Source organism: Bos mutus, chromosome 8 (assembly GCF_027580195.1).
Source record: "Bos mutus isolate GX-2022 chromosome 8, NWIPB_WYAK_1.1, whole genome shotgun sequence".
NCBI classification, from domain to species: Eukaryota; Metazoa; Chordata; class Mammalia; order Artiodactyla; family Bovidae; genus Bos; species Bos mutus.
The window spans coordinates 54,665,924-54,679,864 of record NC_091624.1 but is presented as its reverse complement, the minus strand read 5'-3'; the positions used below and the strand labels follow the sequence as shown (position 1 = coordinate 54,679,864).

At 45.3% G+C, this 13,941-nt stretch overlaps 1 protein-coding gene and 1 long non-coding RNA gene across 10 annotated transcripts in view; one reads left to right on the top strand and one right to left on the bottom strand.

Annotated features, from left to right (window-relative positions):
• LOC102268380 (TLE family member 1, transcriptional corepressor) overlaps positions 1-13,012 on the bottom strand; it is a 91,821-nt gene extending 78,809 nt beyond the window's left edge. For all 9 annotated transcript variants that reach the window (XM_014481859.2, XM_070375717.1, XM_070375720.1 and 6 more), the window contains exons 1-4: positions 12,871-13,012; positions 11,989-12,089; positions 10,487-10,550; positions 10,329-10,373 (exon numbers count right to left, since the gene is read on the bottom strand). In XM_014481859.2, the coding sequence (XP_014337345.1) occupies positions 10,329-10,373; positions 10,487-10,550; positions 11,989-12,089; positions 12,871-12,894 (234 nt within the window). In that variant the 5' untranslated portion in view covers positions 12,895-13,012. The remainder of the gene's footprint in view (positions 1-10,328; positions 10,374-10,486; positions 10,551-11,988; positions 12,090-12,870) is intronic.
• LOC138988893 (uncharacterized) overlaps positions 12,100-13,941 on the top strand; it is a 41,689-nt gene continuing 39,847 nt past the window's right edge. The window contains exon 1 of the long non-coding RNA XR_011465129.1: positions 12,100-12,324. This is a non-coding gene — a long non-coding RNA (uncharacterized lncRNA). The remainder of the gene's footprint in view (positions 12,325-13,941) is intronic.

The window sequence follows — 13,941 nt, the reverse complement described above, 5'->3', positions numbered from 1 at the left end:
AATGCAGGAGACAAGGGTTTGTTCCTTGGGTCAGGAAGATCCCTGGGAGAAGGAAATGGCTACCTACTCCAGTACTCTTGCTTGGGAAATCTCATAAACGGAAGAGTCTGGTGGGATACAATCCATGGAGTTGCAAAAGGAGTCGGCTATGACTTAGTGACTCAATAACAACATACTGTACAATTTCTAGGGCACATGTGGCTCAATACATGGAGCTAAGAATATTTACTCTCGTGTCTCAAATAAGCTTACTCCTGGTGGCCCAGTAGTAAAGAATCTGCCTGCCAATGCAAGATACACAGGTTCGAACCCTGAGTCGGGAAGATCCCTGGGAGAAGGAAATGGCAACCCACTCTAGTATTTTGCCTGGGAAATCCCATAGACAGAGGAGCCAGGAGGGATACAGTCCATGGGGTTTCAAAGAGTCTGACACGACTTAGCGACTAAACAATAACAACAATAATAGACCTAAGAAGCTGACTTTTGAAAGCCAAAGTGCTGAAACAGACAAATGTCTGAGAACTGAGTGGGCACCTGTAGCTGCAGGTTGCATGGGGACCAGATGCCCTTCCTCCATCCCAGGGGCCCAACCATTTTTCTTTCCATACCAGACCAAGATGCAGATCAATGTTTAAGACCCCCTTTCCTAAACCAAAAGCAACCTTTTTATTTACACTCACTAAGCCATAGAAGCCTTTCAAATGGCACAAATAAAGGCGGCTGCATTTTGTTCTCTAAATCAATTTTCTCCCCAGCCATCAACTAGATGTTCCTGCACAGAGAAAGAACAGCCCTTCCCTTCTAATTCAAAAATCCATACTGCCATTGCCCTTGCAAACTGCTAAACAAGCAGTATCGGCAAGTCACTTGTGTTCTGTAATATATTTACTGCAAATCCCAGTGGCTCACCTCCTAATGCAGTTTTTTATCGTGTCTGTGAGTGTCAATACACTGGCCAGTCACCTTACTTGTAAGAGGCTCTGCCCAGCTATTTGCTCAAGGCATCAAGAGGGCACAGAGGACAAAGGCTGTGCTCCTAGAGGCTCCAGCGATGGAGAGCCTCCTCCTCAGGCCAGGATCTTCAAAGAGGTTTTGGTCTCTGGCAATCCACATCCTAGTAACACCCACAGCATCTGAGAGGCCACCTTAAATTCTCCATCAGGAGAGCTTCCATTCACACAAAGTTCAAAATCAGAGTCCTGATCAGAGTCCTTCCCAGTTTCCTACCTATCAACACTAAAGCTGTTCCCCTGGTGAATTTGCTGATCACATCGGAAAGGTGCATTATCAAGCACCAAAAGGGGAAGGGGCTTTTTTAAGTACCAACCTCTGCTCTCAGATGAGAGCATAAGAGCAAGCACCCCAACACCAAATAATGGTGGATCATCTAATACAATCACGCCAAAAACACAAAGGGCAAGTTAGAAGGAAAATGTTACAAAATGCGATAAACACCTATTCAGATGGTGTATACTTGGAGAAATTCCCCTTCCATGTGCACCAGACTCAAAGGTTGCTAAAGAAAGGCTTGAATTACCTATTTATCTTTCAGGGTGAGCAGAAGGCAAGCGCTCTATGCAAAATATGGGACAGAGATACTACAAAAATGCTACTTTACAGACTCCTGGGATCAAATAGGTGGGTATAATACAGGGTGTTCACTTTACATTTCCTTCTCCTCTTCTGTATATTTGAAACTCTTCATAGCAAAATGTTTGGTGTGGGGGAATGAACTCTGTAAAGACAAGTAAATCATGCCCATGCTCAGTTGGGTCTGACTCTCTGCAACCCCATGGACTGTAGCCCACCAGGCTCCTCTGTTCATGCAATTTTTCAGGCAAGAATACTGCAGTGGGTTGTCATTCCTTCTCCAGGGGATCTTCCCAACTTAGGGACTAAACCCGCGTCTCCTGCATTGGCAAGTGGGTTCTTTACCACTGAGCCACCTGGGAAGCCTCTATAAGTAAATAATCAATCGTATAATTATTAAGAAACCTGGTGATTAAGTCAAGTCTAATGCCCTGGAAGAAGCTTGTAATGCAACTTATCCACAGCTCTGTTAGCGGCTGTGGTCATCCTTAGGAGATAAATGGTGGTTCCCAGGGCAGTAAAGCATGCACACACTCAATTCACATGGAAACCCAGACCTCAGAAACATACTACTTTTGTTTTCTCTCTTTTTACCTTTTTACTACAAACTGAAATATATTACTGTAATTAAACTTCTCTAAGTAGCCTCTATAGATATTTGACTATAAATCATTTTTCAAAAGAAAAACATCTGAGCAAAAGTGGTTGGATGAGATTAGAACTGTAATCCTACAAAACATCTGGTGAAACCAAACAGATTTCACTCTTAATTTTATCATAAGGACTCATACTGGTACTCTAGAGTCAAGTTTTTAATCTAGATTCCATGGACTTGCTGATGGATCTTAAGATGTCCACAAAGAGCCAAAATTGTTTGGCAAAGCTGCATGTGTATCAAAATGCATATGGTTTTTTGCCAAGCAGGTTTTACCTGATTTTCATATGGGTTCAGGATCCAAAATTGTTACTCTACAGGCTCTGAGGGGCACAATAAATGCTTCTTAAATGCCTACTCAGGGATTTTCCTGGTGGTCCAGTGGCTAAGATGCCACAATCCTAATGCAGGGGGCCTGGGTTCAATTCTTGGTTGAGGAACCAAATCCCACATGCCACAACTAAAGATCCCACACACTGCATTAAAAAAAAGAAAAAAGGTCCTGCATGCCACAACTAAGACTTGGCACAGCCAAATAGATACATAAATACTCCTTATTTTCTTTTTTAATTTTTAAATGCCTACTCAAACTCACTGGGAAAGATGCAAATCTCAAACTCAAGCCTCAAGCAGACTGCAGCATAGTTGAAGTATCAGAAAAAAGGCACATGCAAACACCACTACAAAAATCAGAGCAAAAATAAGTGATGTGACAGCCTCCTGTTGGGAGTAGCCATGGAAGGCCTTGAAGTAGAAAGGTAGTGTTGGTATTTGAACTGGATCTTGAAGGATACTGAAAAAGGCCATGTGAACTTTGACAAAAGAGCCTGGACATTTAAGAAAACAGAAAAACACAAGGCATGTTTTAGGTATGAAGAAAGGACCCATTTGGCTGGATTAAATGACCTGGAGGGAAGAGGATGGAGGTGACCAGGTAAGACTGGCAGGGACAGTGACCAGAGCCAGACACAGAGGCTGTGAGTGATGGGCAGAGAAGCAACCACCCGAGTGGGAAGTCAAATTTAGAAAAATTGGGCATACCGAAGAGACGAAAAGACCCAAGCCCCCCATTCACTCCCTTAAAGATGCTCCCTTCCAGGATGAGTGTTCCAAGACTGTTTACAATGTGGGTTAATGTTGACCGTGGGCCCAAGGGCCACACCGGACAAGCCAACAGGGAGCACAGAGACTGTGAGAAGTTTGCTGTTAACCCCTCCAATTAAAATTCCCATTTATTATACATGTATACAACAATCAGTATAGTAACATATTTACAGAACTTACCAATTCATAAGTAAACAAGTCTGGGGATACATTTTTTAACTTTTTACTGACAGGCTGTACAAAGCTAGTTAGATCACTGAAGACAGTACAGTCAAACCCAGCCTAGACAATTTCCTGGAAGTCCAATGGTTAAGATTCCATGCTTTCATTGCTGAAGGTGCAGGTTCAATCCCTGGCTGGGGAACTAAGATTCCTCAAGTCATGTAGCAGAGGGGAAAAAAGAAAAAAAAAAAAACCCAACCTAGTACCACCTGTATTTATTTCAGCGGTTTAACAAGTAGCATGATTTGGACATACAAGTTCAAATGTACCTATGTTCTCAAAGACAACTGATTCCACTATCAAATGAATAACGCCTGTCTAATGAGAATCTACTGAAAATAGGTACACCACCCCTTTCAGCATGCACAGCAATGCACACCCACCACACTTAATAGCAATTTTTCCTCTATTTGGCAAGTGGAAAAGCTGATTCAATGAACAGAATTCTTCTGGTTTGATTTTCCTTATACTCAAAATAGCCTTCATCCTTCCCTTTTCCGGCAAACATATTTTGTGGTCAAAGAATGACCAAGTAGCAAATAATGCAACTAGAAAAACTAGAAAAATGTGTTTGTTATATCTAGTATGAAAACATGGTGGGGCGGGGATGAAGGTAAACAATATTCTCATGGTTATGACTGTTATGCTGCTTTAAAGTAGGCAAATAGAATTAAAAATTTACTAGGTACCAAAAGTTGAAATGTAAAATAATGAAATACAGACTTGTTTGAAATCACAGGTTAGTTGGTAAAACTTTGTGTCAAAATTTCTTGTAGTTTCACAAAAAGCATTATGGTGACTGGGTGATCTATAAATTGAACAGTTCTGTAATCACTGTGCTCTTGCAAACAATTTTAGAAACCATTTTTTTTTCTTTAGCCAAGTGAATAGTAATACAGGAATCTCTTAATTTATGTTAAAATTTCAGTGTAAACTTTTTTCATTTTTCCAATCAAACCATGCCTCAGAAAAAAGTTAGAAAATCTCTCCCACACTTGAGGGACTCATGCCTACACACACACACACTCTCTCTCACTCTCTCTCTCTACTTCAAGCACCAAGCCATATTCATGGAACAATCCTATGGCACATTTCTTACTACAGAATTCACCAGTTCCATTATCGAACACTATTTTTGAAGCTATAAATGCCTAATCTTGTCAAATCAGCCAACCTCCCAGAACAGCTGTCTAAAATTTAATTAAAGACCATTAAACCAAATAGTCCACATCAAACGTACTGGTCCTAAGAATTTCAATTTTAAAAAATCTGAAGCAACAGCTAAGTACCAGGGAAGGGAAGGGTAGGGGGCAGGGGGCATAGGAGATGACTGAGTCAGTCAAGGCTTAATGAGAGCCCAGTCAGTTTCTTAGTTTCCTCAAATTTAATCCAAGCCTGGAGACCACAAAAGTTAAATAATAGACGAGTCAAAGACTCAGATCTAGGGAAACTCAAAATGGTTCCAGGAGCCAGTAACTGAATATATCTTTAGTGAAACTATCACACAAGATACTTATTTAAATATTTGCTAAAGGAACAGATTTTCTTTCTGTGTTTCTTAATAAACACTGTTTGAAGGGACCTCTGAAGCCTCCAGACAGATTCTCCTCAGCTGACATATACACGGAGCTGGGTTCGAAGTCCGGTGGAGGATGCTCCTTGCTCTGGAGGAGTGAGTCCCCTCTGCAGGGCAGAGGTCTACGTCAGAGTCTGTCTAGTCTCATCACCCTCTTCTCAGAGCCGGAAACCAGGGTCCAGGCAACTTGTTAATGACCCACCCCATCGCTAACAGGGTCCCTAATAAGTGACTTCAGTCAGCTCTATCTTACACCAAGATAGATCCCACACATCACTGGGACATTCCACCTCGCCCTGTCCTCTGGAGATGCAGAGCAAAGAGGAGGGGAGGGCGGCTCTCTGACCCCACATGTGCCTCCCTGGCCTCACCTCACCCTATTCCCAACCCTGTTAGATTCTGCCCCTACATAAAATGCTGGCATTTTGTTCCTCACGGGTTTTTTGGCTTTGATCTCGAACTTTAAAAATATTTAAAAAGCTTGATGGTTGGATGGCATCATCGACTCAAGGGGCATGAGTTTGAGCAAACTCCGGGAGACAGTAAAGGACAGGGAAGCCTGGCGTGCAGCAGTCCATAGAGCTGCAAAGAGTGGGACACAACCGAGCGACTGAACAACAATGAGGCTTTCTGATACCTCCCTTAAACTCTGTGCCCAAGGCAAATGCCTTACTCACCTACCCTAGTCATGGCCCTGGAAAGAAACCCACAACGAGCCCAGCTATGGAAGGGGTCAGGAGGGTGCTGTGTAAGGAGCGAAGGATAAAAACAAACAAACAAAAAAAACACAAAGGCTAATCTTGTACCTCGGAATCTAGGTTCTACACACAGGGAGCTTTATCTCTTAACTCCTACTTGTAAAGGACAGGCCTGGCTAATGAAATGAAGTGAGGGACCACTCCAACCTTGATGACAGCTGTCTTCTTTGTATTACAAGATGGAGGTTTAACTCCAAGTGCCTATACTCCAGCTGATCAGTTCCATTCGGAGATGCTGACTTAGAAAAAAAAGAAAAAGATCTCAAAATGAGAAGCTGTAGACTGAAAACCCACATGGTTTAAAAGCAGGAAGAAAGGTAAAGCGTACAGACAAAATAATAAGGGTCACATCTAAGGAATTAACCCACGAGTGAACCCCTAAAAGTTCCACCACAACACTTTTAAAACACTACTGAAGAACATTTCTTTCTAGAGAGGAACTTTAAAGCACTTACCAAAACTGTGAAAGCAGTTTTAACTCCAAAATTTATATGGTCTGAGACACTGTGCTTGCTGAATTATCACACAGAGTTTTGAAATGTTCAGCTCTCATCTTTTTTTTTTTCCTTCCTTCTCCTCTCCTTCCCCACCCCACAATCAGGACTGCAGAAAACCTTCCTACTAGTCCTTTCATTTATTTTTAAATTCTTCCACCACCCTGGAGAGCCCTAAGCACTGCCTGCTCTTCAAAAGAATACAGGCACAGAGAGGCAAAGTAATCAATCAAACTCACTGCATTGCTGGGTTTCAACTAGGAATCCTGATAACGCGTTTCATGGTTTTTTTTTTTTGGTTCTTAGGCCTATTTTAACCTGTGGACAGTGTTGCTCAGTTAGTTACAACTTTCTACTTGCCCACAGCTGTGGCCTCCACCCACCAGTCAGTACTGCTGATATTCCTAATTTCTACAATATGTGCCTTGCCCCAAGCTGTCTTGCAAATTGTGAAATTGGTCAAAACAGATAAAGATCAAACATAGGCACGCAGCAAAGTAGATTTAGGTCGCTAAACACAGGCTCAAGTGTGATTCCACTACTGGCCTCATCCTCCAAAGGCAGCAGGGTTGGAGGAGACACGGAAGCAGCACTGAATGGGGAACCAGGTGACCCAAACTCAAGTTTCAGTAGATTCTTGGCCCTGACAAGTTGCAGACTCTGAGCATTTGGCCCCACATTACAAGGCAGAGCACAACACCTACCCAATCTAACACCTAGCCAATTTTCTTCAGAGGACAAGGCCAATTTGCTTTTGAAAACTAAGTGCTGTACAAATTCATGCCACTAATGACAACTTATGGCATGGCTTTATCAGTGTGCTGAACAGGTACACAAGTGGGATAAATAAGCCCTAAGTAAGGATTTACAGTGCATGTTGTTCCCCAAAATATAAATGAAACAATACCATGCCACATGACAGGAAAAAAAAAAACAACTTTATCAAGCTGCCAAATACACTAGGCACAGTCCTAACCTCAAAAACAGCTAGACTCACGTTAACCTATTTTTTCATGTACCTGAACACTGGTGGTATCAGAATTGCTCCAGCTTTCATGAACAGTCCCCACCTTCCTGTATAGAGATATCTAGAGTTTACATGACCTACCTGAAAACAGACAGACAGGTGGGAAGCTATAAAAAGCACAAAGGAAAAAAATTTTGTCTTCATGCTACAATTAGAGATTTAAATATCCATGACCACCCTGATTTCACTGACTTTTTGGTAACTGGCCACAGATGGCAGCAGAGAAAGTAAGGGGAAGGCTTATCAGGAAGTGTTGACACACGGACTGCGGGCACCAAACCAGCTAAGGAAACCACAATTATGCCATTCTTGATCTGGATGTACTTCCACTTTCAAACTTCCAGACGCAAAAGGTGGTGGTGAGATTTGACACTGAAATCTCTCAAACTCACCCCTCAACAAAGCTGCTGAAAGGTGGGGAGGAGAGCGGTCGTCACGCTGGAGACAAATCTTAACAACATTAAAGGACTCTCCATGGAAAGTTTCCCCATCACTGCATTTTTTTTTTTCCAGTAACAAAGATGTTGTCAGAAATGACAATTTTTTGTGTCCCCTGATGATGCCTTGCTAGCATTTGGTTATAAGCCATAAAGCAGGACTAATTTCAGCCTGTCAGGAGTCTTGCTAATGCCCAGTTTCCCCCTAGAGAGAATTCCTGTCAAATCTAATGAGAGCTCCAAAGGCCCTCTCTACAATATAATGAGCACTTAGGCCATGCTGGTGATCAGGCGGCAAAAAGCATCAATTTGAGCCTGGCTACACCCTGGGGGCCAGACGTCACCAGTTTTAATAAGAATTATGATTACTAGCTGCACCAAATGCCTCCTCAGAACTTATTATTAATGTGTGACATTCAGAAGGATGTTTTTCAAATGTAAGGCCACTTTAAACTGAATTACAGCACGGCTTTGCGTACTACTCTAGTTAAGGGTCTGTCAGCATTTACAATACAAACCAAATTTCAGGGGGCTTAATATCCTACTATGGAGAACACAACATCTCTCAGCTTTTCACATTTTTCAAATTACTGAGCCAATTATACACAGCATATTATTAACGCACACTGGCTCATGAACAGACAATATATACCCACAAATGCCCAATGGAGTCCAGAAACTCATTAGAAAACTATTTTCACACCATGGGGTTCCTGATCCTCCTTATCCCTTCTTCCTTTTGATACAAGTCCTCCACCAAGTAACTTACAGGAACCGAGGAGAATTTCACACCTCCTGTAGCTCCCCCAATAAATCCAGCACCAATACACATCACACAGAGGTGGCGTTCCCCTGTACGGAGTCAGTGAGGTTAATACATCCTTTGAGTTCATGAGTTTAAGAGAAAGCTCAATCTCCTCCTTACCCTTCCAGAAAATTTGTTGGGGGAAAAAAATGTGCCTTTAGGGTAACTTTAAAAAAACAAGGTGGCACATTAGAATCCTCCACCAAGTTTTTTTGCATAATTCATTTAAATGACCATATATCTCAGTATAATTACTATCAATAAGTTACAATTGCCTCAATCAGGCACTGGCCCCTTTAAGCACATAGAAACAAAGACACAAACCCAGCAGAAACTAGGCTACCAACTTTGCAAATCGGAACAGAACTGGCATTTTTAAAGGCCCATTACACTGCTAATGAAAAGCCTTGAACTTAACCATCTCCTTCCAAACACGTATCTGAGAACACATCTAAGGTACACGATGATAACATAACATTATGAAATCTATGATGAATTAAAAATCAAAGAGTGCAGAGTTACAAAAGCAGAATTCAACTCTGAAATACACTTGCTTAATGAAAGTCTTTGAATATAAGGAAGATCTGAAGGCTGAACTAATCAATTTCTCCACTGTGCCCCAGCCGGTCAGCCATGCTCTTTAATTTAATGAAACAAGGGTTTGAGATGAAATAGCACATATACATCAAGTAAGAATTGTATTGTTGCACTTTGAAATGTGTCCAACTGTGCAACTTCATCTGATGATAATTTTTTAAGAGGCAATCGATTTCTAAAAGACTTATTGTACCAGAGTCTTGATGAAAAAGTGAATGTCAGCATATCTCCAGAATACTTACACCCTGCCATTAATGCTTTCTTTGGCAGACAATGACTACTCAATCGAGGGTCCTTTGGGCTGAGCAATCATTTAGCTTTTCTTCTCTTATGAGGTCCTTAGTGCCTTGTTCCAGCTCAATACTCTTTTTATACACCATTATAGTAGCCATAAGTGTGAATTTTATGGGAACTTGCAAACTCATAGTCATAGCTTGAGCTTTCCAGTCACTAATCTTTTCGTGCTTTTAAAACCACTAGGACTGAAGCAACTCCCAACATACGCTGTGGACATATAAGGATGGTTTTTTCACCTCCAAACCTGTATCAACTGAGACATTTTTAAAAAAATTGTTTGCTAATATGCCACTAATCCTGAGTGTCGCTTTATGTAGCCCCCAAAACTCCATAGTTCATCTTATACCTTGTTTAACCTGAGTAAAGAAACTCCTGAATACCCATCTTTCTCCCAAAGGGCCACACTTCTTTCCAAATCAGCACAAAAACGTTAGCTATTCTGAACTTCAGAACTTGACAGGATATCCACGTCTTCCAAGAGGAGAATAAATGTATCCAGGCAGTAAAGTCAAGTCAAAGCCTCGATTCCAACCTGCCTATAAACAGGCTAGTTTACACTTCCAAAGCACCTCTCACCTAGGAACTTAAACATTCTGTAACTGTCAAGAACCAGCTCTTGCTCCAGAACACCGCCCCCCAATTCCCAGGAAGGGAAACCACGGCTGAAACATGGCATGCAGATACCTCCCACTACAGAGGACAAAGCCAGCACTATAGAATCATGACTTTATTTCTCATTTCAACTTGAGACTTCACTAAAGCTTACCTGTTTATGCATTTCTATGTTTAATCCATATGACATTTCATAATACTGTAAAAAGAAAAAAGAACCAAGTATTTCATTAACTCATGTTCTGTAACGCCGAGAACACATATTTGTTACTATTACATGAAAAGGGAAAAAACCTCATCTTTGATACCTACCATCACATAGTGCCTCTGCATTTCTGTCTTTTCACTTGCCAGTTTCTCACATTCCAATTTAAGGCTACGAAAACAAAACAGGCAACTTAATGTAAACATTATGTCACTTGTTTTAACATCTGCCTCACATATTTGCACTTCAAGTAAAAACACAGACCAATTTGGAAAAGCCATAAACTATCTAGGTAAACACCCAAAAGCTTTGTCCTTGCATGAAATGGGGAAAAGGAATAAGAGGAACAGTGCAAGGTATCCACTTAGAAACTAAGCTTTTCCTCCTTCGTGCATACCTGCTCTGATGCCAAGACCAAAAGATCTGTCAAAACCTCTGATCTACTCAGAAGACTGATTTCTCCTCATGGTCATCTGTTCACTCCTACTTGCTTCACTGCATCAAAGTTTGCTTCCCTGGACTTAACCAAAATCTGGCCTTTGTATAACCTTCAGTCTCAGGCATAGGCTGTGTCACCTCTGCCAACTCAGTCTCTTGGTTTGAAAACTGTACCTGTAAAGTTACTTCTACAATTGTTGGTCCCTTTTAATACCTTTGTTTTTTAATTCCCTGCCAAAATATGTCATATAGCTTCTGCAATTAAAGTGGGCTGAAGTCCTCCCTTCCTGGTAAACATGGTGTGGGCAGGGATGTTTCAAGCTCTAGAGACTATTATCTTCAAGTAGACAAAAGGTCAATAGTCAGAAAGCCTCTGACAAAAATAAGAAAGTTCACACCCCAGCAGCTGTGTGCTTTCTCTGGGGCATGACAAAAACAAAACCTGTCATTACAGTTATTTCTTAGCTCTAATCAGCTAAGATTTCATAGAAACGGGAACAAACTAACATTTCTAGAAAATTTACTATGGACTGGGTGCTTTACAAATAGCTTTCTTTATAAATTTTCTGAAGCAGCTTTCATTAGATGAAGAGACTAAAGGTGAGATGACTACAAATGTGACTCCAATCCCGTGCCCTACCCAAACCAACCCAGAATGAAGCCAAAGCAGGTGAGCTATCCCCTAAACACATCCACAGCACCCCCACTAAGGATGGGCACAGCTAAAAGCATCTGCCCTCCCATAATGGACTTTGCCTCAAAGAACCCATTCTAATATGGCAAACAGCGATTTCAACACTGGCTTTGCCTCTCTGAACCTGCACTCCTGAGCTGGGGCATCGACTGAACCAAGCTCAGCCTGTTGCAAAATAAATACATGAAGTGCAAATATTGACAGTTCTCATGCAACTCCTAAATACACGAAAAAAGGCTCCTTGGAACAGGAGCAAACGGGCAAAGGGGAAACAATGGGAGGAGGAGGAGACAAGAGAAGAGGCGGCCCGGGAAGAGCAGGGGAAAGGGGTAACGTGAATGACAGGTCTTAACTGTGACTCCACGCGCCACCGCCTGGACGCAAGTACTAAGTACAGCTGCCGCCACCACCAGGATGGGCGACCCGGGGCACAGCGCTGCCCGGGCGACCACTCACCGGGCGCGGCGCGACACGCACCTGTGATACTGCGCCTGCAGGAACTGAAATTCCTCTTTAATCCGGTCCAGGGATTCCGGGATAGTGAACTTGAAGGGCTGGCCTGCAGCCTGGTGCGGCGTCTAAGGGCGACCAGCGAGGGGGACCGAGCGACGGGGATGCGGGCGGTTGGATAAAGCAGTCGGAGTATCAAAGAGTGGGTGGGACATAAACGAAAAATAAAGTTAGAAGTGGCACCAAACGGAGTCCCGAACTCCAATTAGCGCTTCACTTGGGGAGAGGGAAGGTGGACCTTCCCAGATCCGAAGCTCCTCAAATGACGCTCGCAGCCTCTTCCAGCCTCCAGGGCGGGACGCGGTAAGTGCGCCTGGGTCACCTGGTTGAAGGGACAAGGGTTCCCGGCGGCGGCCGTGGAGGACCTGGCCAGACTGTCGTCGACGACGCCGCCTCCTCCCTCAGGGGGCGATAATGACCCGGGGGACCAGAGGAGAAAACTCCCTGATGTTCCCCGTTCCCAGAGTCGCCGGGGCCACCTCCAGGCGCGCCGGAACCGGGGCCTCATTGATATGTAAATAGGCGAGACGAGAAACAAAGCGGGGGCGCACTACCCGCCTGGGGAAGGGAGAGGATACGGCCGCGGGAGAAACCCCAGTCTCCCCAAGCGCCCCGCCCGCCCAGTCTAGACGTCAAGTAGGAGGGAGCCTAGAGCAAAGGGGTTGAATTGAGAGTTTCAGCCCCCTTCCCACACAGGAGGAGAGGGCCCGGGACCTCCCAAGTCTTGTACCCTTGGAGGCCAGGGGGCTCGGTCAGATTGTAGCAGCCACCCATCTCCTCACCGCACAGAAAGAACAACTACCACTCCGCCACCTCCCTTCCCCCCACTCCGCCACCACCGCGCCTCACCGGGTGCCGGCTCTGCGGGAACATCGCTCTGGCGGCGGCCGCGGCTCTGTTCCCGGGCAACTCAATTCTCCGCTCAATTTCCAACTTTAATCCCGCCGAGGAAAATTAAGCCGGGAAGCCAGGCAGAAGCGGGCAGCGCGCTGGCCACGCACGCAGGCGCGCTCGGCGGGACGCACAGGCCACTCTGCTCCCGCCCGTGCGGACTCCCGCGCTCAGGGCCACATCACAGGGCACTCCGGGCCTGGCCGCACCAAGAACCTGCGGGACGCCGCTGGTGCTCGTGGGGAGGGCGCGGGGGCTGCGCTTCCACCCGAGGGCCTCGGCCGCCCGGGCTGAGAGATGACGAGCCCGGTGACTCGGTGCTCCCCTCGGCAATCCGCGTGCGCCGCAGCGGTCCCGGGCAACAAATCCAGAGAAGGACTGCTCTCCTTTGCTCTTCTCCCGGCCCGCCTCTTCTTCGGGTATTCCCCGAGGCGCCCGCCGGCGAGGTGCAGGTGGCGCGGCGCCCGCGGCTAACCCCACACAAACAAACCTGACTGTGTTCAGGGGTGACCCCCTCGGGCCCAGGCAGCGCTCACGACCGGGAGCTCGCAGGCTCCCGTGAGGCGGCGGGGTGCGAGGTCCTGGTGGCAGCGGAGGCTCCCCGCCCGGCGCTCCGCAGCTTTAACCCGAGACGAGGAGCGCGGGATGACGACGAGGCGGGGAAAGTGCGGAGGGCGCGCCGGGAGGCGGCTTGGCACGCCCAGTGCAGCCGGCTCTGGGTGTTCTCCGAGGTTGCACAAACCCTCCTGGGCCGACGGGTCTACTCCGCCGAGGGCAATCCCGCAGCCGCCCGCTGCTCCTCCAGACCTGGGCGCATCCGGGCGCCGCGGCCCGCGCGCACTCGTCCTGCACCGCCGGCCAGACCTCTCCGGACCCTTTCTCAGAGCCTCTCCGTACCCTTTCTTAGAGCCTCTCCGTTGATCCCCTTTCTTTCCTTCTCTTCGTCTGCCTCTCCTCAAAGGACGCTCCAGCCCGCTCCAAAGTTCTCTCACGACCCGGAGAAAGACATCCAAGAGACGGTGAGGAAAA